General features: G+C 38.4%; 3 protein-coding genes across 5 annotated transcripts; 2 read left to right on the top strand and 1 right to left on the bottom strand.

Moving 5' to 3' along the window:
• The first annotated feature begins 954 nt into the window (after positions 1 to 954).
• Positions 955 to 5,002, top strand: pheta2 (PH domain containing endocytic trafficking adaptor 2). Its single transcript, XM_041970572.1, has 4 exons — positions 955 to 1,210; positions 3,452 to 3,541; positions 3,634 to 3,934; positions 4,073 to 5,002. Exons 2-4 carry the CDS (start codon positions 3,461 to 3,463, stop codon positions 4,474 to 4,476), a joined length of 786 nt encoding a protein of 261 aa, XP_041826506.1. The 5' UTR covers positions 955 to 1,210; positions 3,452 to 3,460; the 3' UTR covers positions 4,477 to 5,002.
• Positions 5,003 to 8,739: 3,737 nt separating this feature from the next.
• Positions 8,740 to 12,151, top strand: mylpfa (myosin light chain, phosphorylatable, fast skeletal muscle a). Its single transcript, XM_042006700.1, has 7 exons — positions 8,740 to 8,894; positions 9,467 to 9,565; positions 10,725 to 10,800; positions 10,888 to 10,992; positions 11,157 to 11,235; positions 11,334 to 11,382; positions 11,813 to 12,151. The coding sequence occupies exons 1-7, from the start codon at positions 8,892 to 8,894 to the stop codon at positions 11,912 to 11,914; spliced, it is 513 nt and encodes a 170-aa protein (XP_041862634.1). The 5' UTR covers positions 8,740 to 8,891; the 3' UTR covers positions 11,915 to 12,151.
• An 807-nt stretch (positions 12,152 to 12,958) lies between these two features.
• Positions 12,959 to 23,619, bottom strand: LOC121653294 (TBC1 domain family member 10A-like). 3 transcript variants are annotated; one of them, XM_042006689.1, is made up of 11 exons: positions 23,512 to 23,619; positions 23,169 to 23,259; positions 21,216 to 22,199; positions 20,358 to 20,457; positions 20,136 to 20,243; positions 19,562 to 19,668; positions 18,148 to 18,262; positions 17,399 to 17,464; positions 17,132 to 17,321; positions 16,819 to 16,973; positions 12,959 to 16,665 (listed from the first exon to the last, which is right to left on the bottom strand). In XM_042006689.1, the coding sequence occupies exons 3-11, from the start codon at positions 22,178 to 22,180 to the stop codon at positions 15,739 to 15,741; spliced, it is 2,733 nt and encodes a 910-aa protein (XP_041862623.1). In that variant the 5' UTR covers positions 22,181 to 22,199; positions 23,169 to 23,259; positions 23,512 to 23,619; the 3' UTR covers positions 12,959 to 15,738. The 3 variants fall into 3 exon arrangements, with proteins under 3 accessions (XP_041862623.1, XP_041862615.1, XP_041862606.1); XM_042006681.1 differs by having other exon boundaries at positions 23,169 to 23,295; positions 23,512 to 23,617; XM_042006672.1 differs by having other exon boundaries at positions 23,169 to 23,618.
• Between the last annotated feature and the right edge of the window lie 819 nt (positions 23,620 to 24,438).

Here is a 24,438-nt window from a genome sequence, read left to right as displayed (position 1 = left end):
TTTGCTTTTACATTTTATCTAAAAAAAATGGATGGGCTGCATTAATTAAGATTTAACAATACCACTGGAAAGCTTTGGATAAAATTATGATTTGTAATAGTAAATCTGAGGTTGAACATTACTAATGATTATTTCAGAGTTTAACTTGTATTATAGTCTCTGTAACAATAAAAACTATCATCTGCATTTCGAAGTAATCATATTAATCTGTACAGCTGCACCCAATCTTGTTATATTTGTGTGTTTTCTTATTAAATAAAAACTACACCAAATGTATGTGTTTTAGGCATGTCTTGTTTTCAATCTGAAACATTTGAAGGCATTTTTCATTTTTAACCTTAAATCCCACAGTGCCTGAGTAAGTACGACAGCATATATGAACAACTATGGAAAATTTATTGGACATCGACACATTGAAATCAGAGATGTCTCATGAACACCTTGGCATTTAGTTTTTGATGTGAAGTTTCATCAGTGGACTTTTTGCTGACGCTTACATACTATGTTTGTCCTGAATGTCTTTACACCTTGTACTATTTAAGATTCAGATTTCCGTAAGACCTGATTGGATAAAAAGAAAAAATCACTCTCAAAAATAGACATGGCAAGCAAAGAGATACAGAGCCATATTGTCAAAAGGTCACTGAATGTCTGTTTTTACTTTCATAAATAAATATCAACCACATCTGAATAAAACTCTCTGTCTCTCTTTGAAGAATGAACCATCACATAATATCACACAGAAAACAAGCTCATCTCACATCAAGAAAAATAACAGAAACGGAGAAGTGAAAGCATTGGCGCAGATACACAAACCATCAAACTCCACTTCAACATTTAGCATCTCATTTCCAGGTAGCATTTCTTGTCAGTGAGGCTGGTTTCGACTGTTTGGTACAGCTTCATGCGGCCAATCAGCTCAAGACAGACTCTGGAGAGAATATAATGTGTCAGGATATTGTTACCAGGAAGTGGGTCGAGTTATTTATATTTCAACACTTGTCCTCACACCGGTGAGAGAACCGGTGGTAGAAACCTGACACTAAATATTCAAAGCTTGTCTGGTTCTGGTTGAGTCAATCTGATGTAAAACAATTGGCGTTGCATTTAGAAACGGCAAGAATCAATAGAAAATATCTGTAAGTAGAAATAATGTAAAGATGGCACCGGAGGGTAAAGTCACCCTGTGAGGCATTTCGCTCTGGCAGAGGTAAGTCTGAGTCACTGTTTTCTATTCTTTCACATAGTCTAAGTTAAGCACAAAAATAACTGTAAAAAAATGTAGTTACTGAACTCAGTTGCAGTCATTGTCAGTATAGCTTACACAAAGGCAATTAGCACTTTTTTTACTTATATTCAGCACATTTATGTGTATCTGTCTATTTACAGTAAATACATTTTCAGTATGAATATTGCATGTTTACACACAGTTGGGAAAACAGAAATTATTTGTAAGATGTAGCAAAATGTATTTTATTCTTGCTGTAGTTTCAACAATTTAATATGTAGTCAATAGTTAATTGTAGAAGTCCAAAGGAAAAGGGTGAAGCCACTTTTGTAAAGCCACTAAGGTTATATAACAATATATATATATATATATATATATATATATATATATATATATATATATATATATATATATATATATATATATATATATATATATATATATATATATATATATATATATACATACATACTGGAAGCTATGCCATGATCAAAGACAGTTTATTTATTTTGTTTGTTTTATTTAGTCTATTTTTATATATTTAATTATTTCATATATTTGTTATTTTACTTATTTAATTATGTACTTATTTATGTACTCATTCCTTTATTTTTATTTTTATTGTCCTTATTTGTTCTCATTGATTTTAGGTTTATTTCAATCTTGTTTTCACTTTTTAACTTTTTAACTCCAGTGTTTCCCTCATGGGGGATCCTCCACCTCAGGGGCAATGCCTACTTGATCTCTGGGGTCGTTGCTGTGGAGATCACCCTGGTCGGGGTGGTTGGTGGGGTCCATCCTGGCCTTCCCTGATCTGGGAGGTTTCTGTGGTGACGCCCTCTGTGGTCCTTTGTGAGGCAGCTCCTGGTGTGAATAGATCCCCAAGATATTGTTTCCTCACCACAGCATCAAGCGTGGTGAAGATGTGTGTTTATCTTCCGATGTTTATCTCAAGTTATCTTTTATTTAGATTTTTCAGTTAAAGAAGTGGTTCCCAAACTGGGGGGTGGGCCTAGCAAAGCTAAATAAAACTTATAGTTTTTGCATTGCTAGCAAAACATGGACAAATTTGTGAAAGTGCCAATGGCCAAACAATGGTGCATCAACATCAGAGATTTCAGCTACCAAAAACAAAAGACAACAAAATATGATGAGGCAAATCTTGCCATAGGCATGATCAGCTAATGGTTAAGTATTAGTAATGGTCAGTGGTGGGTAATAAAGAGACACCACAGTGTGTTGTATGTCCTAAAATATCAGCATCTGACAGTATGAAGCCACTTGGGAACATTTCATCCTGAACACAAAGAAAAGGCTGTTGATTATCCGTTGAGCATCCGTCTCAAAAAAGCTCAACTCACCTGAAGGAGTTTGCAGAGTTTCCTGGTTTAAACGCCTCATACTGTAGTAGAGGAACTGATCATTCCTTCTGCCACTGACATGGTTGTAACTATAGTTAACAAAGTAGCAGCCAATAAACTAAAGACTATTTTGTGGCACATTTCTTCGTACGTTTCATTGTAAGCATCGGGACGCATGTGGTAGTGGGATCAGGGAGGGCTTGACGTTGTTGTGGAAGAAAAGGGAGCCCTGCAGAAAAAGTGTGTGAAAAAGAGAGTATGATCAGGTGTGTGTTATTGAACTTTGATGTTTTACACTTGAGTGTGTTAATGTTAATGGATTTTTTATATTCAAATATTGTTTTTATTATGTAAAGTGCTTTACTGCTTTTGTATGCAAAGGGCTTTACAAATAAAGCTTGATTTTGTTTGATATAGTTATTTGGCACATTTAACACACAAGGCAATACAAAATGCTTCACAGAGAAAGAAAAGCATGAAACATAAGATATTAACATGATCATAATTAATTTATTAATTAAAAAGACTATAAAAACATATGTTACATTTTGTGTTTGTTGGACATCCAGCGCAACTTTACCCTACATCAAATGAGTCAACTTTATATAGTAATTGGGGAGCACATGAACTAAAATCATTTTCATCGCATTTGGAATCACTGAGTAAACCAGATGATCTTGTCCAATCTGGATGCTTAAATTATGCATGTGTCTAGACACAAAACCAAGCAATGTAAACATTGAAATTTTGAAATCATTCCTTGTGATTTAAGGGTTGTGTATGTCTGCAGCAGTCTATGTCTCATGTCTATCTCTTCCAGTCTAAACACTTTCCAACTATGAAAATGCTTTCTCTTATGTAGGAATTTGGGATGAAGCTCCATGAGAAGATTCTGACCCATTACTTATCATGTACCTCTCCAGTAGATAAAGAGGGATATCTCTACAAAAAGGTTTAAGAAAACATAGAATACAGATCTCAAATCTGTTTCCAGGTTGAATCAAATGCAACAATCCTGATGTGCACTGATTCATTTCTTCATAGAAAGAACGAAACGCCACTTACCAGCGCAGGTGGTTTGTCCTGAAGGCAAACCTACTTTTTTACCAAGAGCGTCCAGCTGACCGCCACCTGCTGGGAGTCATCGTGCTGGAGGGGTGTGAAGTTCGTTATTCAGAGTCTGATGGAGAGTTTGCCTTCTCGCTGGTGTTTGGGCCTGGATTCAAGACCTACAGATTAGCAGCAGGGGATCGCCAGACTCAAGAGAGCTGGGTGAAAGCATTGCTCTCAGCCAGCCACTGTCACCTCTCTCTGCTGGTGAGAGACCTAGGGAGGCAATATGAAGGTATGAAAGGAGTTTTCATTCAGGCCATTTTTATGATATATTTTTTTATTATACATACATATATATATATATACTAATACATATTAAAAATAAGTAATATTCATTGTTAGTTTGTTGTTTCATTTCCGTTTCTTGCAGAAGCTAAACAGCAACATGGCTCTAGTGAGTCCCGCTCCCCAGTCAGTTCCCTGAATCCATCCACAAGCAGCCTCTTATTCACTGCACATATACCATCAGCCCTGGTCAGGGAATCAAGAAGCTTCAGCGCCAGCTCTGTTTTACAAGCATCCTCAATACCAACTAAAGTGGTTACTAAAAAATCTCCCAAACTGTGGCCTAGAAGAAATGCTTACGTCACACCACTTAATGGACCGGCACCTTTGTATGGTGAATGGCCTTTGGTAGGGTCTGATCCACTGGAAGAGTTCAGCAAACTTCATGATTATTATGGCCAGGAAGTGAAGAAAGCAAGAGAAGAGTGGCTGAAAAGTCATCACACACAAGTCGACCACAGTGATGAAGATCTCATCGACCTGGGCTAAAAAAAAATATTTAAAAAGAGGAACTGTGATGAATTAATCATGTGTGTCAAACAAGAACTGAATCTGAAGTATTTTGAGTTATTATATTTCCGGATTCAGAGCTTGAGGCCCAGACAGCTGTATATGTGCTAAACCTTTTCTTTTTTTCATATATCTATATATATATATATATATATCTAGCTTAGACGTTTTCTATGTTAGACTTATTTCACAGTAAGGTTGAATTTCTAAATTTGGGTGAGACAATATGTTCTTTAGCTGATTAAACTGATTTTTACATATTTACATCTTTTGGATATTCAGCCGAGTATAAATGAGCATTTTCATTGTATTTTAAGTTGTTCTTGCATATGCAGGTTAATACATCAGTTATTCATCTGCTCCATGAGGAAGCCATGACAGTGTGACCCAAAGTACTACTAGTAGTAGTAGTAGTTTTTAAGTACTTGTTTCAAGAGTTTTGATACAGTACTAAGCAAAGAGTAATATATAGAGTACTTTTCGGTGCAAGAAACTAATAAAACTAATGATAAAACTCAATTTAAAGGCTGTTGTTTGAAACACAAATGCAAACATGAGTCAAAGAAAACATTTACACAATAACATGGTGCAGGAAATATGCATTGTATATATGCAATTTTACATGTTTATATAAAACGCCTCTTCTCAGTGACGTTTTTACCTGTTGTAGAAAGAATTGTGTCCTTAGTGTGCAATGAACCACCTCCACAGTACATAATCTTAACTGTTTAATTACAGATCTCAAAGCCATCTGTTATTTTTTTTATAGTTGTTTATGTCAGAGATGGATCAACCTGGGGCCAAAGTGTAAAAGAAAAGGCTTTATTGTCACAATTATTATATTCTCAGGTATTCAGACACCAAATAGTACTCTACTCTGGAATGATTTACTGGTTAATTGATTGGTTTGATTGACAGAATAATTACACATCCCCATATTCCCAACTGATAACTGATAAGAGGCTATTTCTAAAATTTTAAGTTTTTTCCCCCATTTTCTGACAGTCATCCAAACTGTGATGTTAGGAACTTAATACAGATCAAAGAGCTTCAGAAAGCAAGGCAGTGGAGGATGAAGAACAGTAGAGGGAGCTGCAGCCACATTATCACTGCTGGATGACATTATTAAACTACATCAGGAAAGCAGTTGATGAAAGCACAGTTGGTGTGGAATGAGACAGTGTACGATAGAGCTCACTTAACGATGTTACCCATTAATTCACTTCATCAGCTATTACTCCTAATTTCTATTAAATCTACTATATTGATTTCTGATAGGTTTACATTTTGAAAACAAAAAGGTTTTATATTTGTAGATTTAAGGGGGGACTAGGAATATCCCAAACATGATTTTCAATGCGTTTCTTATTTCCACTACTTCAACAGTACTTTAAAGAACTGTTTGAACTTTTTGGACCATTACAGATACTTAGATGTTCATAGATGTTTACCTGGATGACTGCAAGAATTGACAAAGTACACTTAACCTATTAATGAAGCCTATGTCCTACAGTATTTGCAGAAAGAATGCATAAACTTAAAAAAGATTTTAAAAAAAATCACCTTTGTTTTACAGACTTGCCTGTAACCTTCATATTTAGACTACTGTATGGCAATGGACTGAACACAATCAGATGGACTTAAATAACAAAACAGAGCAACTTGAAGCTGGTGAGTAAACAAACTAACTGGAGCATAACCTATGTCTACTATGTAGCATAGCTTCCTTCAGCCTGTCTTCCCCATAGGTCATGCTGGGAGCTTCTTCACATTCCATACCATACAGACATACATACCAATCATCTAGAGAATGAATGATGGCTCCAGAGAAGTGTGCTGAGACAGCTCGCTTTACAGCAGCAGCCCCTGTAGTGCGTACACATCTGTACAGAAACACTTCCACATGGCAGCCGCATGTAAACACACTAAGAAGCAAAAGTCTGTTAAGTTCACCAGCTGACCTATCTGTGAAAAGTTTGACATGCCACAGCTTCCTCTCGTGTTTTCAGGAACAGCTTGTCACTCATAATGTGTGGAAAAGGGATAATGCGAAGAAACAACTTCATTTTCCACTTCACGGTTTTTCTGAAAGATAATAATTAAATCTTTTTTTTTTTTATAGTACATAATGCAAAATGGAAATATGATAGTAAAATTACAAAAAAAAAATCTGTGGTTAATTAATCTAAAGGGATAATCCTTCAATTTTTCATGTTGCTGTTTAATCTTTAACACTTCTTTGGACACATGCCATGTATTACATGCTGTGGACAGAAGTTTCCATTTATGACATATATCCATAAAATCCATAAAGACTAATAAAGCATAGTCAGTTAGCGCAGTTCTTCATAAAATCCGTGAAAAGCTTCTATTCATAAATTTTGGTGCAAAATTGTGCAAGCTCATTTTTAACTTTGACTGCTCTTTCATTTGAAGACTAACATGCTGGTGGTAAAACTGAAACATTACGACATCAGTCCTTAAATATAGTCTCAGCTCCTAGGCTTAGATATAAAAGATAAATCCTGATTTCAAAGTACTGAATAATAAAGTGGGACCAGCCACATGTCTGGTGTGTTTTAAAGTGTTAAATGAAGCAGATCATCTATGAAAGAAAGCCTGAATATTTGGTGTGATAAATGACATTTTTGCAATAATAAGGGAGGTCATTGAGTGAACCAGTGGTCGAAGTTCAGCAGGAACAAGGAGAGAACAGGAAGTGTGTGGCTCTGGATGTCCCACACAAACACTGAGCTACGTTTGGAGTGGAAACCAGTAAAGAACAGAGACGTGACTCAACATCGACTGCCCGGGAGAAGAGATTAGTGGAATCAGAAACACTCACAATCAAAGTGCAAAAATAAATTCATCTAATGAACTAGATTAACAAATTTGCTAATAAAATAAAAACAGATTATCTCTGAGATAAATATGGATGCCCCCCCCCCCAAAAATAAATAAAAAAAAAACATACGAAGGAAGGCATTTTGCCCCTTGCGGCTGGCATGTTGGCAGACCATCAAGTTTATTCAGCTATTTTGGTCGCTCTCAGCTGTTCCTTTTATGTTCTCCTGAGAATGTCTGCTGCTATCAGCCTGCCAAGTAATCCCCCTTATATTTAGGGGATATAAGGGGGCATGAAGGCTAGACAGCATGAGACACACCAAATACACCTTTGCAATGATGAGAAAGTAGGACCACAGCCAAATTTTATTAGTGCTTTCACTCATCAGGCTTATTATCATTTAAACAAGCCTGACAACCTAAACAGAAATTTATTTATGAGCCTCTCGTATCCTTTTTGTTTTGATTTCTTATGTTTTAAACAGTCCAGTCATCAGTTTGGTCATTTTGTATGACATCATTTTCATGAGGATCAGAATATGTGTTTTAAAGGTAAGCTCATGAAGTAGATAAGTAGATAAAAGCCATTTTAAATCAATCCCAGATATTTTTGCATTAATGCACAAAGAAAAACCAAAGTTATACTTGCTAGAAGATCAATAAGTCTATTAACATCCATATCCAAATATACTGTATGCTATTTAAAGATACATTAATGATTCTGTTATTTAAAGCTGCATGCATTTGAGGCATTTCTGCACAGACCAGACAAAAATGTTGCTTCTCACACACTGCTTTCTCTTTGTGTTAAGAGATCTTTAGTTTAATTTTAGTTAAGAACCATATCTGAGCTGTAGTATTTATATGGTCCTCCTAAGCAGCCCCTGTCATCAATTTTATCAGAAAACATCTCTCTCTCTCTCTCTCTCTCTCTCTCTCTCTCTCTCTCTCTCTCTCTCTCTCTCTCTCTCTCTCTCTCTCGCTCTCTCTCTCTCTATATATATATATGTATATAATTGCATCTGTATGTGCAGAGCTGAGCACATACAGGGTAAGAGCTGCATCAGTTGCTGTCGGTATAAAATATAACATCGCAATGGACACAAACCAAAAATAAAGTGAGAGACTGGTCACAGCTCCTTTCTATAAGCAGATGATGGTGGACAGGAGGGTGGAGGGATAGTGTCCAGTGGTCCAACTAAGCATCTATGCCCTGAATGTCCTTATTAGTCCACGTGGGACTGCAAACCTGCGGCATGGTCCCTCAGCTATCAGGTTTACTTAATTCCAAGACTCCTGGGTCTATTTTTGATCTCCTGTAAGGTGATATGCTGTCCCGCCATTCTGTCTCCTTCACTTTTGCCATCACTTCATAGTTGACCATCCTCTCTCACACCCTCTCTCTTTTTAATCCCCATCCAAACTTGAAGCTGCGGCTAAAGATAGACCGGCCTACGGAGTATATAAGCCCCTGGATATATACGTATAACGCGGGTTCACACTGTCTTGTCTTCCTTGATCAACCAAACCTCCACTCTTAACGTCTCAAGATGGTGAGTACCAGGTGACCTCCATCTCTGCACTCTGCTGATGGAAATATCGACAGGGGGAATCAAACCATCCTTTTGGATTTACTTTTCTTTTTGTCAAACACAGCTTGAAGTAGAAATTCCAGTAGATGGATGGATATTTTTGTGGATAACTGCATTTTGTGCTGATGATTTTTTTTTAGTTGTTAGTTTGCTTTTTGGTCAGTTATTGTTTGCAAATTCTGGATTTATTAAGAAATGCCAAGCCAAAGCCATAGTTGAGCAGACCTAAAGTGTAGAGAAAAAAATATATAAATTTTCAAATATTTATTTAAAAAAAAAAGAATTTTATATTTGTAGTTAGAGCATAAATCTATCAAGGATGCACTTGAACTTGAGAAAGTGCAAAATTGATCATTTCTGTAAAGTTTTATTTTAAAGTTCAAATTAAAGAGTTTTTTTTAGGAAAATTCTGATTTTAGGTATATATATATATATATATGAAGGAAAATATCAGCTAATAGGAAATAGCAATAAGCACAACTGTCATTAGCATCCCAAATTTATTTCAAGATTTTGATGTGTTTGTCCTCCAGTCACCAAAGAAGGCCAAGAGGAGGGCAGCAGCAGGAGACGGCGGCTCCTCCAATGTGTTCTCCATGTTTGAGCAGAGCCAGATTCAGGAGTACAAAGAGGTGAGGTTGTTTCAAATGTAATGACACACCATTTCAGCACGAGGCCTCTTTTTCTACTTCATGGGCATTATTCATGTCAGAATCAGTCCTGGGAAACCATTATTAAAAGTTAGGTGAGACTGTTTTGAATGGTCTAAATCTGCTTTAGCAGCTCTTGGATCTGTTTTCACAGCAGTTGCTTTTTTGCATACCTCCTCTTCTCCTCTGACAATTTAATAAGTATGAGAATGTCGTTAAGAGGAGCGCTGAAATTTTGACGCCATCTGAAGCTCTCCATATTTTGCTCACCTTTGACCTCCTGCTCAGCTGTCATTTAGACATCTCTTCAAGGTTCTTTCAGATGGCTGAGAGCTCAAAAGCAAAACAACTGGACCACTGCTTTTTAATCCACATGGAGTTCTTTTCATGTTTTGGATATTTGATTTAAGGAGGAGAAGTGTAAAAGTACAGTGTGGCTGCCATGTGTAGGGTCGATTAAGGTCAAGGAGATGATATTTTACACAAGTGTGCTGTGAAGAGACAGGATAGCGATGGTGTCCAGATTTACAGCGTGTTGTCAAGGGATATGCATCCCAATCAGAGTAAGCATTCCTCTTGTGACAAGTGATACAGGCTTCTTGAGTGCCACTTAAGAAAGTAGAAAATGATGATTAGGATGATCTTAACACGTTGCACAGATGGAAAGATATGAGTCAGATGGATGTATTTGTAGCTGTCAGCTCAAGGGAAGCTTGTGGGGGTGTATGTGAGAGATAGAGGGCAGGAAATAAGAAGGTAAGGTGAGAGAGTGGGATGAAAGGTCATTGAATAAGTTCAGGTTCAAGTCCAAGAGGTTATCTTAAGTTTCATTACCATAAGGAGTAGATCAGACAGCTGTTCGCTGACGATACATTCCCAAATTAACTTGTAAGAAAAAAACTACACATTAGGTAACCTTGCCAGCTCCCCCTGCTCTGCTCAAGACCAAGTCTGACTTCCAGGGTGCAGCTCATTTCTTCCACAATATCCACTAACAACATTTGTACATGACTGTGACAAAGATACTTCCCAGCTGCTACTTACATGGACAAACTGTTGACAGAGCAGTCTCTAAAACTGTCCCTCTGCACAGGCTGAATTTGTGTTTCCTTCCAGTAATAATCCAGCCTCTTCTTTCCAGGCCTTCACAATCATTGACCAGAACAGAGATGGAATCATCAGCAAAGATGATCTGAGAGATGTGCTGGCCTCAATGGGTGAGTCCTGATGGAGCTATGCCAGAAAATCATGTTTAATTACATTTTATGGCCTCTTAATCTGATATGCATTTCTGCACTGTTTAGGCCAACTGAACGTGAAGAATGAGGAGCTGGAGGCTATGATCAAGGAGGCTAGCGGCCCCATCAACTTCACCGTCTTCCTCACCATGTTTGGAGAGAAGCTGAAGGGTATGCATTGCATTTTTCCCTTATAAATAGTCTTTTGCATCATTTATATAAGAATAGAGTTTGATTTGATGAAGTGTGTTCAGTGGTGGCAAGTAACTATGTACAACACTTCATGATTAGTACTTTGGTATGCATAACCCACCTCCTCCTCTCTTCCTTGTCAGGTGCTGACCCCGAGGATGTTATTCTCTCTGCCTTCAAAGTCCTGGACCCTGAGGGTACTGGATCCATCAAGAAGGAATTGTGAGGACTTTTTTAAAGGATATTTCTGTCCACCATTCATGCTCAGCTAATGTGAACAGATTCTTAACTCTCCCAATCTTTCACTTTACTTATTTCAGCCTCCAAGAGCTCCTGACCACCCAGTGTGACAGGTTCACCCCAGAAGAGGTAAAGTCAGCTACCCGTTACTCGTCTTGTTACACACTATACACAGTGATCTTAACGTCATAGAAACAAGTAAATCTTTCCTAGTTGTTTGAGATAAAACATGGATTTATCCAGGAATATCCATTTAACCCAGTTTTTGAGATTGGTCACCTATCCATTGTTTGTGAAAAATGTCTGTCGATGCCTGTATGTTTTTCATTAAGACATCAAGTTAGTTTTTGTGACATCAGTGTCAAAACACTTAAAAGACCACATCAAACACATAGGCAAACAACAAATTTTAGTCAAATGAAGTCATTTGTTGTGATATTTAAGTTTGTTTTTCAAGGAGGGCATTTGACAAGCCAGTTCATATTTCGATAATGTGGTGTCTTTCTTTCATAAACTGTTGTTGATTTTACTAGTTTATAAGTGTGTTTTTCTCTCTCAGATTAAGAACATGTGGACCGCCTTCCCCCCAGATGTGGCTGGCAATGTAGACTACAAAAACATCTGCTACGTCATCACACACGGAGAGGAGAAGGAGGAGTAAAGAGAAAGCCAGAAAAGAAAGAAAAGAAAGACAGCTATCCCTTTGCTTTCTGCTTCCCTCAATATATTTTTTCTCCTCCTCTTCCTTGCTCACCTTCTGTGTAAAACTCATGTACTCAGCCATTCATGTTCAAACCAAAGACTTGTCGGACACGTGAGATGGTTGATGCCCATGGGATGTCTATGTTTGCTTGTGGGGAATAGGGATGATTTTCAATAAAATTATCCTGTAACATCATTTTCAACATCAAGCTTTCCTCAAACAACCTCACTTTCCCTCTTCACCTTTGTCTACCCTGTCACTTCAGCCTCTGGGGCGTTTATGTGAATCAAAACATGTCCCGCTGCTTCCCTCAGTATCTGCAAGGGAAACAGGTTTATTTGAAGGAGGCTCACCAAACACGAGGACCTCATTCCAAATTCTGAAGATGTCCTCTTGGGTAGAAGCAGTGAGATGTGGGAAAGTATCCTCAGATACAGGAAAAAAGATAAGTTGCATCCTTAAAGTGATGACAGCTTTCTTTCTTTGAAATGTGAAAAGAGACTGAAGGAGAGGAGAGAAAGGGGCGAAAGATAACATTCAAGTCTTCGATTTCTTTCCCCCCACTCCTTCTTGTCTCAAGCAAATCATCTATTTTCCATAAGCTGTCTCAAATCCAGACACTTAACTTTTCCTTGCCTTTCCTCTGTCATGAATAAAAGGGACAAAATGTGAATAAAATCACCAGCCTTTTGTACAATAGTGTGTCTGCTCAGTGGCTCTGTGGGGCAGGGTAAGGAAGCCAACAGTGAAATCCTGAAAGTACACTCATCTAGTGACATCTAGTGGGACTTATTTATATCTATGAGTATGTGCACATTGGTGCCTAAGAGCTATAAACAGCAAGTATGGTGCTAAATAAAACAAAAACCACATGACCAAGTGACACAAGCAGACAAAATCCCAAGACTGAATTCTTTATCATGGCTGTCATTTATTAACCAGAGCAGTCATATGCAAAGAAATCATCCTCGACATCTAGGAAGGCAAAAAAACCACACCTAATTTAATATATTATAGTTTATTACTCATCACAAATGTCATTTTCATTAATTATAAATACAACAATTGTCAATCTGAAGGAATGAATTAATTTAGCTATGATTTTATTTCACTTTCGCCAGAGAGAAAGAGTGACATGTAAACTTAAAGACAAAAGAAACAACAGCATGGTGAGAAAAAAAAAAACAGCTAGGACACTTTTTTGAAGTGTTTGCATCATCAAAGTCATTCCCAATCAAGCATGAACAAAGAAACACACAACGGACAACAGGAGAGAAGTGGATGTTCTTAATTTGTCCTCAATATTTCTGAGCCAAGTACTGAATCTGCAGCTAGTGTCAGATTCATCCGTTCATCACATCTCCAGCTGTCTTAAAAAGAATTGACACTATCATCAAGACATGGGACGTGAGGAGGTATTGCTCATTAAATGTCATAGTCCTTTGTTCTGAAAGTGAAAAAAACACCTAATGAAGCACATAATTAATTTTTCTATGCCACTGCTCTGATTAGATCAGTGCTACTGTCACCACACACACCAACAGTCATGATGGAGGAGGGTTTGCATAGATGTGTTGGGGTTAACCATTTTAACACTAATCTGTGTCCATAGTGATGTCAAAATAGCAAAGGGATTATATGTGACTTTTACATATCTGAATGACATCCCTGTAAAGACCCAGAATAAGTGGAAAAACAATAAACAGAGGACAAGCTGGCTACAATTATGTTGAAATTTTGCTAATTATTAACTATGAAACAGTACGGTTACAGAGTATGAATGTTTTTTTTTGTTTTTTTTTTGCCAGCAAATGGTTTTAAACTAACTACCTGACACTATTCATTGCATACTGATGGGTTCAGTGCCATTTAATGTTTTCGTAAATAAGTTACAGTACAGAACACTGAGTGTAAATAGATAGGGTGTTAGTTCAGGAGTCATTATGAATATTACAACACAACTTGGTGATATAAACATAATGAAGATTTTCCATTTCAGAGCAGTTCAAAGCTCATGTATCACCACTTAGTATATTATAAAGTACAAACTCCCACAGATTCTGTATAATTAGTCTCAACGTTTGTTCTATTGGAGGCCCATTTTTCACTCAAGTCCATTTAATACTGCACTTCTTTATACTGGAGACTTGTGAACTTAGTTGAACAAACCAATAATGACAGTAAACTCAAATAATAGTAAAGACGTGCATCAAGTTTGTTGTGTAAAAGCAGAGGACTTGACGTGCAAAAAAAAGTTAAAATAGATCCCCCTGCAGCTACACTGTGTAGTCTGCCATCTTTCCAGTCCACCAGGCATCGCTTGCTCATATAGAAAAATAGTCAGAATGAAAATAATTAATAATATACTATATTAGATTAAATTAACCACTTTGTACATAAATACACCATTACCCGCAAGTCAAGGATCAGAGGTTAACGCTACATTGGCACACCTTGCACCTCCAGTCATGTGGCTTCCTATAGGTCCTCAAGGCAGAGATTTCAAAACTACTCAGTTTCTATGTCAACTTCAGTGGCGTTTTGTGACTAAATCACAAGTGCAAAACACATCCTTCATTCTTTTTAAACACTTGAAATCACATTCCAAACGGGTTAATGAACAAATGTCTTACCCATTCTATAATTTGGCTAAATAAAAATGCATACACCATTTTTTTAAGTATGTCAAATTAACACTAATCTTATAGGTTGTTTGGTCTGCATGGCGTTTGCATGGATGCGCTTGTACGTTTTCACACAAGCAGTTTGACAATTTTGCCCCTACGTTTTGCAAAATTCACTGCCAGACATAGTAAGTTTAAACTTAAGTTAAAACTACTAAAGTATAAAAAAAAAAACTATACATGCTCCCCTTTAGTTAGTTTGATTAAGAAAAAACTAAACAAAACAAGCAAATGAATGTCCACCACTGCATGCTGTGTCTGGTTGTACTTTGTCTTTTTGTCTTGACCTGTGTTACAGATCAGATGGATTCTAATTACACAGAAAAAATTATTTGTTTGGAAAAAAACAAAGGATTCAGTGGTGGTTTGTCTTGAGGAGAAAATGAAAAGAAAAAAAAAAGCAGGCATAGGGAGACCACACGTAGAACATCAACACATTTCACGTTACTACTAAGGCACACACACACAAACACACACATTTGACAAGACAATAAATACATCCTCAACATAACTAGCAGTTCCATCTTCAGTGCCTGCATTTGAGATGATTTCAAAGGGGATTTTTTTCTTTTTTTTTTTCCCACCCCCAGATAACTTGTCCACATGAGACATGACGGGACATATGGAGTGTTGACTTGATCCGATACATCATAACTTTAATTTATATAAGCTGTGGCACTATTTCTGAAGGTGTTCGTTTTAACAATCCCTTGCGCAGATGTTTCTCTTTCAACTGCCATCAGTCTGTTAAAAATGATAAAAACTTAAAAAACTAAAACGGATAATGACTGTAAATCTCAGGAGGAAATTTTCAGATTCACAGCCGGTGCTCCAGTTGAAAAAGTATATTTGTCCCACATCAATAAAACTCAGTCAAAAGAAAGCATTAAGTGAAAGGGCAAATGACCCTCGAGGTGCTATTAAAACCATGAGGCTCTTCTCCATCATCGTCCTTGAACTACATTAAGTCATGATGTGTTACACAGGAAGCCATCCCATTTTTTTAATTAATTGCTTGTTTTCTGTAGGTCTTTTGTTCATCTGACCTCTTTTTTTGTTTAGCTCCCTTTTCATTATCCTGGAATGACAGGGTGAAAACTAGGCCGAATCTTTCCCTGCTGCAGCTCCGTTTTTGTCCTCCCCCTCTCCTCCCCCTTTATCTTTTTTCTTCCCCCCTTTCTTTTTCTCTTTTTCTAGCCTCTCTTTCTCCTTCTTCAGCCTCTCCTTTTCAGCCTTTTCCTTTTCCTTCTTTTCCTTTAGTTTTTTCTTCTCATCTTCCTTTTCCTTCTTCTTTTCCTCTTTACTTCTCCTCTTCTTCTTTCCTTCTTCCTCTCCAGTTGTAGCATTAGCCGATGGTGCTGCCTCTTTTTGTGCATCTAAACATGGCTGTAGAGGGGCATTGTTTGCAGTAGGAGAGGGGATAGTTGGAGTAATTTGCTCTGAGACAATCTTAGGAGACGGGGACAAAGTGTTAGGAGCAGGTGTGCTTTGCACCGGGGCTGAAGCATCAGGCTTGCTCTGTGCTGATGTGCCCTCTGAAGCTTGAACTGGCCCACGGGATGAGCCAGTTTCACCCATGACTAAGGGACTTTGAACATGGGGAGCTGGAGCTCTCTGGCCAGCTCCTGGAGGCATTGGTGGTTTATGAATGGGGCCTCGGCTTGGGCTTAATGATCCTACAGGTGGAGAGCGAGGTGGCAGGGCCTCAACTCCTGATGGACCTGAAAAGGAGCCCATCTTAGCTTGAGTGTGGAATGGAGCCTTAGACTTGCGGAAGCCAGGGAGAGAGAGAAGGCTGGAGGAGGCCCTAAGGGGTCCTGGCGGTGGGACTGGGCTTCCAAGGAATGAGAAGCTACCACCAGAACTGATGGCGGTAGCGCGACGTTTGTACTCATAGATGGCTCTTGTACCATGGAGTCGACGCATTGGCTGGTGTGTCAGCTCCCCTCTTGACTCCCTCCATTTCTTCACCTGGACGCTGCACTCCCTTTCGATGAGAGCCTCGGTCACTGGGAGTGTAATGACCTGAACATCAACATGTCAGTCAAGGGCAAAGACAGAGGAAGTGAAGAGTATTAGACTGGGCACAACATGACAAAGTGACTCATAACTCGTGTTTCTGAGTAAAAAGAGAACCAAGTACAGTTTGCAAGCTCAATCTGAGACAGAGAAACTCACCTCCTGTACCAGTATGTCCTCTCGGATAGTGTCGGGTGAGATGTTTCTAAGACGCTCCATGGTCTCGTACATGCCCTGCAGTTCTCGCAGTTTATCAACAGAGCCAAGCATCTGTTTCAGTAACACCAAGCCCACACGAAATACTATCTTTACCCCTACAACCAAAAAAGTTTCCATCAACACACAAGAGAAAAATAAAATAAATCTGAGAGGTTATGCTGTTATCATGCAGTTAACAGGATTATTTTATAAGAAAACTTATATTTAGATCATTTATCACCAGTCAGAGCGAACCATACAGATTGAGTTATACCTTCACAGAAGAACATGTCCCATACTCGCAGGACACAGGACCACGGTAATGTACGTGAGAAGATGCACATGAACCACTCAGTCATGTAGAGAATTGGATCAATCTTGAATTTCTTAAGATGACGATATGCCATTGGACATGTACGCCGCAACAGAGAGAAGAAGATCTCGCCATCGAGCTGAATTGCTTCCTAAAAGAAATAAATGACACATTAACATGAAACAGAAGCTGACAGGATGAGGACAGACAGCGTGTCCGTACACTCACCAGTCCGGCACTGTAGTAGCCAGGAAGATACTTCTCACATATCTGGACGAGGCACCAAAAAGCTTGCTGAAAAACAACAACAGTTCACATTATTTAAGGTTGAACAAATATCTGTACATGCTGTAACACCTGCATTTATATTTTTTTATATTTGGCTTTTTGGGATGAAATATTTTGTGATCTGATCACAAAATAGCTCATAATCCAGCCAAGACAACAGAAGATAGTTTGATCAACAGAGCTCATGTGCTCTTAAAGTCAATTTGCAAATGTAAAATGTTAATTTGCTTGTTGAGTTCAGAAGAATTAAGGAAAGGTTACTGCACACACAGCCTTCCTGTCCTTCAATATAAAGACACATTTGTACCAGGCCAGGGCACCAAGAAATGACCATTACAGCACAAATCTTTAAAATTCACACCAGCATACAGAATACACCAATATATTTATGGAACTGCGAGAGCTTAGGTTTCAGAGGGTCAGACTGCAGATCTGTGTGGTCACCAGCCAAAGCTATACCCAAGTAACAACTGTGAATAGTCCTCTAAATAAATTTTTATCTCATTTTCTACATTTTTTTCCCAAAAGGAATCTGAATTTAAAAAAAAAAAAAGAAAAATAACTCTTTTTTTAAACTTTCTCACTTCTGCCCAAGTCTTTATGAAACTTTCTAAAAATCAGACATTTCAGTATTTCCTGTAGAAATATCACCATTTTATGTTCTACATTATTTCATGGGAACCTCTCACCTCAGCAGGCATGTGCATGAGTAGCACTGCAGCCACTGGAGCCTGGGCCTGACAGTAGCCCTCATCAGGCCGGTAGACGGTATAGGCCTTAAGGATTCGGTACAAATCCTGTTGTCTGCAGGAACAAGCATGAAAATTACTAGATGACCAGCAAATGAAACTTTGATGTAAAACCCCATGTTCTCAAAGTAATCCAGATGATGTAATTGTCTACAATATAGTTATATGATCATACAATTAGCTGATTTCCTCTTTTTCAAAATGCTTTTCTAGTATAAATGTATGATAGTGCTAGATCTGCTACTATTCTGTAGTTAGTAGTATACAGTTTTGAGTTTCAGAATGAAAACTTTGCAATGATTACCTACAATTTTCTAATAGTAAAGATCCACTGATTGTACATCTTTTCAAAATAAACAAGTACTTATATTTCAGTATTTGCCGATATCGAGTACCAACGTGAGTACTAATAAATCCCATGACAGTTCACTGGTAAGGAGTGTGGGCCAGAAGGCCAGATGCAAAGACTGAGAGGTTAAATGTGTGATATATCAAATCTGTCATCCTGCGGCCATCTGCTAAATTTAAGTCTTGAGAATCTTTATAAACAAGGAGGATGAAGTGTTTTTTTGTGAATTATGTTCATATTTGTAACAAAGCACCTGCCCAAAATCAGCTTCTCTTGCTGGATAATGCCAAATACGGATTTTTAAAATAGCATCCATAATAACTTTGATTCTGGACATCGATGACAAAAATTCTAAATATAGGGTTTGAAAACTATCAGAAACTTTAAAAATGAGAAGGATAGTGTTTTTGTTTGATTTGGTTCACCACTATGATAAAGCACCTGCATACCCAAAACAAACTTCTCTCACAAAGATAATGCTACACTCAGATTTTTATCATGGTACAAGTAATTAATTTGTTTATTTGTTTAAAAAAAAAAAAAAAAAAAAAAAAGTTAATTCCACAGATTAATCTCTTTGTATTTATATGTTAATTTTGACAGCCTTAGTTTTTTCACAATGGTATTGGATTCTATAGTATCAGGACAATTTTATGAATACCAAGTATGAGTACGCCCACATGGTATCGGATCAATACCAGATACTGGTATCAATATCCGTGCATCTCTAACTGATAACTAATCAATCCCTAACTGCACCTGTACTCTATATTCAGAGTGCAGATGCAGTATTTTCAACCGGTAATGCTTCCTGTGTCAAAGCCCTGCATGCAGTTCTACAAATGTTGACATGATTAGACTTTTCTGATAAAAAAAAAAAATTACAATAAAAATATGTGAGCTGGCTATAAATATATTTGAGTGGCTGTTGATGTCCCTTGGACAAGTAGGTTTCCATTAATAATGAACATTCACTGTGGTGCAAAACACTGTGGGTAATTTTACCCATGGCCACCACGAGCAGCAAACATCTCATGAAAGGGGAACTGCCGGTGGAGATCCTTCTCTATAATGTCCAGCCATTTAGCCTCGCCCTGCTCTCTCTCCAGTTCCTGTGACAGAAAACATAGTTAAAAATATTTACTTTCAGCAATCTGTGTAATTAATTTTGATTCCATAAATTGCCCATCAAAGCTGCTATCCATCTATGAAACTAACTTTAACGTCCAAATAATGAACTGCAAATTGTATAAAGTAGAAGACAAACTCTTCCTCATATCAAAGGAAGAAAAGTAAGTAAACTGTTGGGTCCCACACAAGACCAGACCCTCCAGCTTGGACAAAGAGGCAAGTCCCTGACAAGCAGGATTACTGGTCCCGATAAGAAGCTTAGAGCTCACTTTGTCTGCGCCTGCGCCCCTTTAGCACCCCTGGCGCTGAAATTACTTTTCTCAGTTGTAGATTTCATATGCAGTTCCCAACTTCAAGCCCGTTACTAAATCCAAGTATTATGGGTCATTCACTATCCTCACTGTTTAACAACTACAACAGCTTATTTGTTTTGTTTTAAAAGTGTTACCTCAAATTTCCCTGGGTTGGCATTTAGAAGGTCTTGGCTGTTGGACAGCAGCTGCCAGGCTTTGGCCCTCAGAGAAGACGGAATCCCCTTCCTACAGCGCAGCTTCACCTATGTCAAATACAACAAATCAAGTCCATTTAGAACACATTCAAACAATGCAAATAACTTGTAGTTCTCATTTTTAGTCCCACAGAAATCCTACTTAAAGGCTGTCATTCATACCTTCTGGAAACTATGTTTGATCCACTTATCCCAGTGGCAGAACATATCAAGCCATTTCAACTCCCTCTGCCTGGCAACTTCAACTCGGACTTCCTTTTCGCTGCAAAATAGTGAGTAATGAATAATTACTCCATCACTGACATAACTCGGAAGTTGTTCCCCACCCTTTAAATACTACGCTTAGATATCAGATATTCTATTTACTACACTTTCTTTCGGTTATTTGAACAATATTACGCTAAATTACTCAGTTACTAAACAGTCCAGAGTGCACAGTCACTGCTGATAGTAAATCAATAGAATCTTAATTATTTATCAGCGGAAGTGCAATTAGGCTGTTGGATTCATAGAAGGAAATCTGACCAAAAGAGGGAGGGGAAAAAGTCAGTGGGTTTGGGAGGATGACACCAAAGAGACACATAGTCAGTAAAATCTGAGTCACAAAAGCACTCTCAGCATGATCTGAGTCAGGCCAAGGGGAGATAAAGGACAGACAGATATGTTAAGTGCAGCAGAAAAGAAAAGGAATACAGGAAAAAGAAGCTGAGGCTGAAAAAAAGAATGGTCTCTTAGGGTCAGATGAAGAAAATGACTGAAAGGAACACAGATGAGCTAGATGGTCATTCATCTTTGAAAACCATAGTGTATCATATAACTAACAGATCTGTCTGGAGAAAATGTTACAAATTAAAATCTCTCGCTCTCTTTTTTTTTTTACCTTCCTCACAAAGCCATGCTTCATCAGTGCTTAAAAATATCTTAAATCTAGCTTCTAGGATAATAAAACTGAGCAATTATGATGAGCATTTTGCACAATAACAGGGAGTGTAAATGATTAGTTAAGGTCCAGTGACTTACCCTGTTTCACTGTACTGATTCCCACCCAGGAAACCATATTTATCAGTACGTCTCACAGTCAAGCCATTGATCTCAGAGTCTGAGCCCACAGAGCTCCCATCCTCTCCCAATCCAGACAAGGACTCCAATGTTCCCGACATCAGACTGGCTGATTCTAAGTAGCTGAGGTTGTCAGGGGCTGGCCGTGGACTGGGTAGCGGGAAGGGTGGCTCATGGATCAGTGGGACAGTTGGGCTAGGGGGTCCAACTCTGGTTGGGGTAGCAAACAGTTCTCCCTTGACTTCACTGGAAGTGTCGTGCTTTGGAGAAAGAGGGGGAGGCAGAGGCTCACTTTGAGGTTTTAGTGCTTCCTGGAGTGGCTGAGGCTTATCCTCATCTGTTGTTGATGATGCTGAGGGAGCAGGTGTGGAATTGGAGTCAGCACTCATCTGAGACTGACTCACTGTTAGCTGACCATCATCCATGATGGAGTTTGGGTTATAGTTGACATGCACGTCAGGGTATAGATTTGGACCAGGATTTTGATCGGGAGAAGATGAAGCCTGTAGCGCTGTTCTTGGAGGTGATGGCTCACTTGCAAGTTCAGAAGTTTCAGTATTCAAGAGCTCCGTAACACCTGGTTTCCTACTCTCCTGCCTATTAACATGAGCTCCAGTTCCTGTATCATTCCCTGCCAATTCCTCTCTTTGTGGAACAGCTTCATGTACCACTGATGGGAGGGAGGTCTCAGGAGTGTGTTTTGTGGGACTTAAGGGAAGATGTGGAGTTGAGAGTGAACTCCCTGAGAGTGTTGTGGGAGTACTTCCAGTCAAAGCTTTGTCATTGTAAAGGGAAGACTTGGGTATGGCTATCTCCTTGACGGACTCTGAAGCAGGATTATTAGAAGGGAGAGCTGATAAAGATGGAGCTGCATGAGGATCACTCAATGCAGGTGATGATGGAGATAAGGTGGAGAGTTCAGCCATTGTTCCACTCTGATCTCTCCTTTGCAAATAAAGAAAAAAAAAATAAAGGTGAGCAACAGTCTTCATCATCTTTCAGATCATGAATACTATGAGGCAGTGGGTAAACATACAAATCTATTCTGCAATCCTGCACTCCTGGTGACCTTACAGAGCAATTTATTCATACATAATATGAGGTAAATGGACATAATAAAGAGACCTCAGGTCACTTTATATATTATATTAAGTATTACTATTATTTTCTACAAAATTCCTGGACACAGTTTAATAACATACACAACAAACTCACTCTTTCAAATATGATGCAATATCATTATATACTGTTTGAACTGAACTGAATAATACTTAATTAGTCCTCTGAGAACATTTTTATATATTTATGCAAAAATTATAAGTTCAGACAACAACTGATGCCATAAAATGCAATGTGTCTTACGCTACAAAAGTACAATTGGCTCACAAAATGTTTACGTAATTCCGGATACTTGGAATGTATATTATACAAAAGGCCATAGCAAAGACGATAATAAAAAATAAAATGCTCAAAATCATTGAATTATTCCCATTTACCACCGTTATACAACAGCGACGGGAAAGTCTGAGTGAACGTTATGTAGCTGACAAAGCTGTGGTAACAATTCATCTACAGATGCACTCTGGCACAAACGTTGACATATAACATTATCAACAAAGCACCCAGACAACCACTGTGAGCCATTTTAGCTGATAAAAAGGATCATGTCTGTAGTGGTTCTTTCACACAGCTATTAGTTATATGTCACTTTAGCAATGAATAGCATTACTCTTTGTTGTCATGTTCTCTAGAAGCCGAAGCGACTCAACTTCCCGATTCAGGGGCAACGGAATACTAATAGCTAATAGTTAACACACCATCACTGCCTGCCAAGGCCCCGGTGGAGCAGCGTCCACGGCCTGTCCTGCCGAGTGCCCCAGTCCACTATAACTTCATCTCCGCAATGTAACTCACCTACAACCGACGTGTCACTGTGATCCGTCCGCCTGGACAGCCAGGGGGTTCATGTAGGCACGTCCCCCCGCCACAGCTCCGGTTCGACAACCTCCTCCGTTTGATAACACGAAAGAGAGAGACCAGGCTAGAAACCACTCAAAGGCGTGAGCTAGTGAAACAGCAAACGTCCTGCAATCAGCAAGCTAGCTAGCTAAGTTAGCTAATTTTAGCCTAATGTAACAATTAGCATTAGCGTTGTTAGTGTTCTGTTTCTGTTAGCCTAGCTAGTTGGCTGAATGTCTAGACATGAGAGCTCAATATATCCAAAACAACCAAATTAAAGTAAGCCTCCTGGTTACACCTTTTATACTGAACCAAAGGAATTTGGTGTGATGATTTATCCAGGCATTGCGGTAAGGGTGCATCCTACACGGACAAACTGCATTTCCTACTGACAGCTACGTGCGTGTACTCGTGGTCGGGCACGCACACGTACAGGAACCTCCCTTCCACATAGGAGAACTACAGTTGACTAATATTTTGCCTAAGCTTTTAACTGTCACAGCAAATGAAAAAATCAATGAAACCTATTTCTGCAGACATTACAAGTTACTAAAAACACATTCATTGGATATTTCTTAAATAGAATAACGATAAAATGTAATTTCTTTACTTAAGAATATTTAAGGGGAGTGGTGCACTAGATGGCGCGCAAACGCCACGAAACAATAATAAACCAAAACAAAATGTTTCCATGACTTCAGATCACTGGTTAACTCACTCGTTTATCTTCTAGATACTTTCTCCAGTATTGAAGGAATAACTGGGGCTGCAATATTGTTGAGCTTGGGAGAAACCATAACAGTGGCCTCTTTAATTGTGTCAAAAGTGAGGACTTTAGTGTTAGTGTTGTTTCCCATAAAAAATGTGGTCTGATAAGTCAGTTGTGTAATAAAAAATGTTTCTAAATAAATCATGTGGTCCTGATCCAATCACAGCAGAATATTTAAAGTTTGGTATTAACAGAATGTTAATATTGCTTGCTTTATGATTTTCAGGAACGATAATGCTTGCCACGTGCCCAGCTCTATGTTGTCTGTCCTACTGGTACCCACAATTAAAGATAAAACACCCAGTATTGAGATATCCAGTATTGAAAATAGACCCATTCCTTTAGCTAGTGTGTTATCTAAGATGCTAGAAACAATATTTTTAGATAGATTTAGGGAGTGAATGCACACCACTGATGAGCAGTTCGGTTTTAAAAATAAGCATGGCCCAGAGGCTT

The sequence above is a fragment of the Melanotaenia boesemani genome, chromosome 2 (assembly GCF_017639745.1).
Source record: "Melanotaenia boesemani isolate fMelBoe1 chromosome 2, fMelBoe1.pri, whole genome shotgun sequence".
NCBI lineage: Eukaryota > Metazoa > Chordata > Actinopteri > Atheriniformes > Melanotaeniidae > Melanotaenia > Melanotaenia boesemani.
The sequence above is the reverse complement of the archived record's forward strand: the minus strand, read 5'-3'. Positions and strand labels throughout refer to the sequence as shown.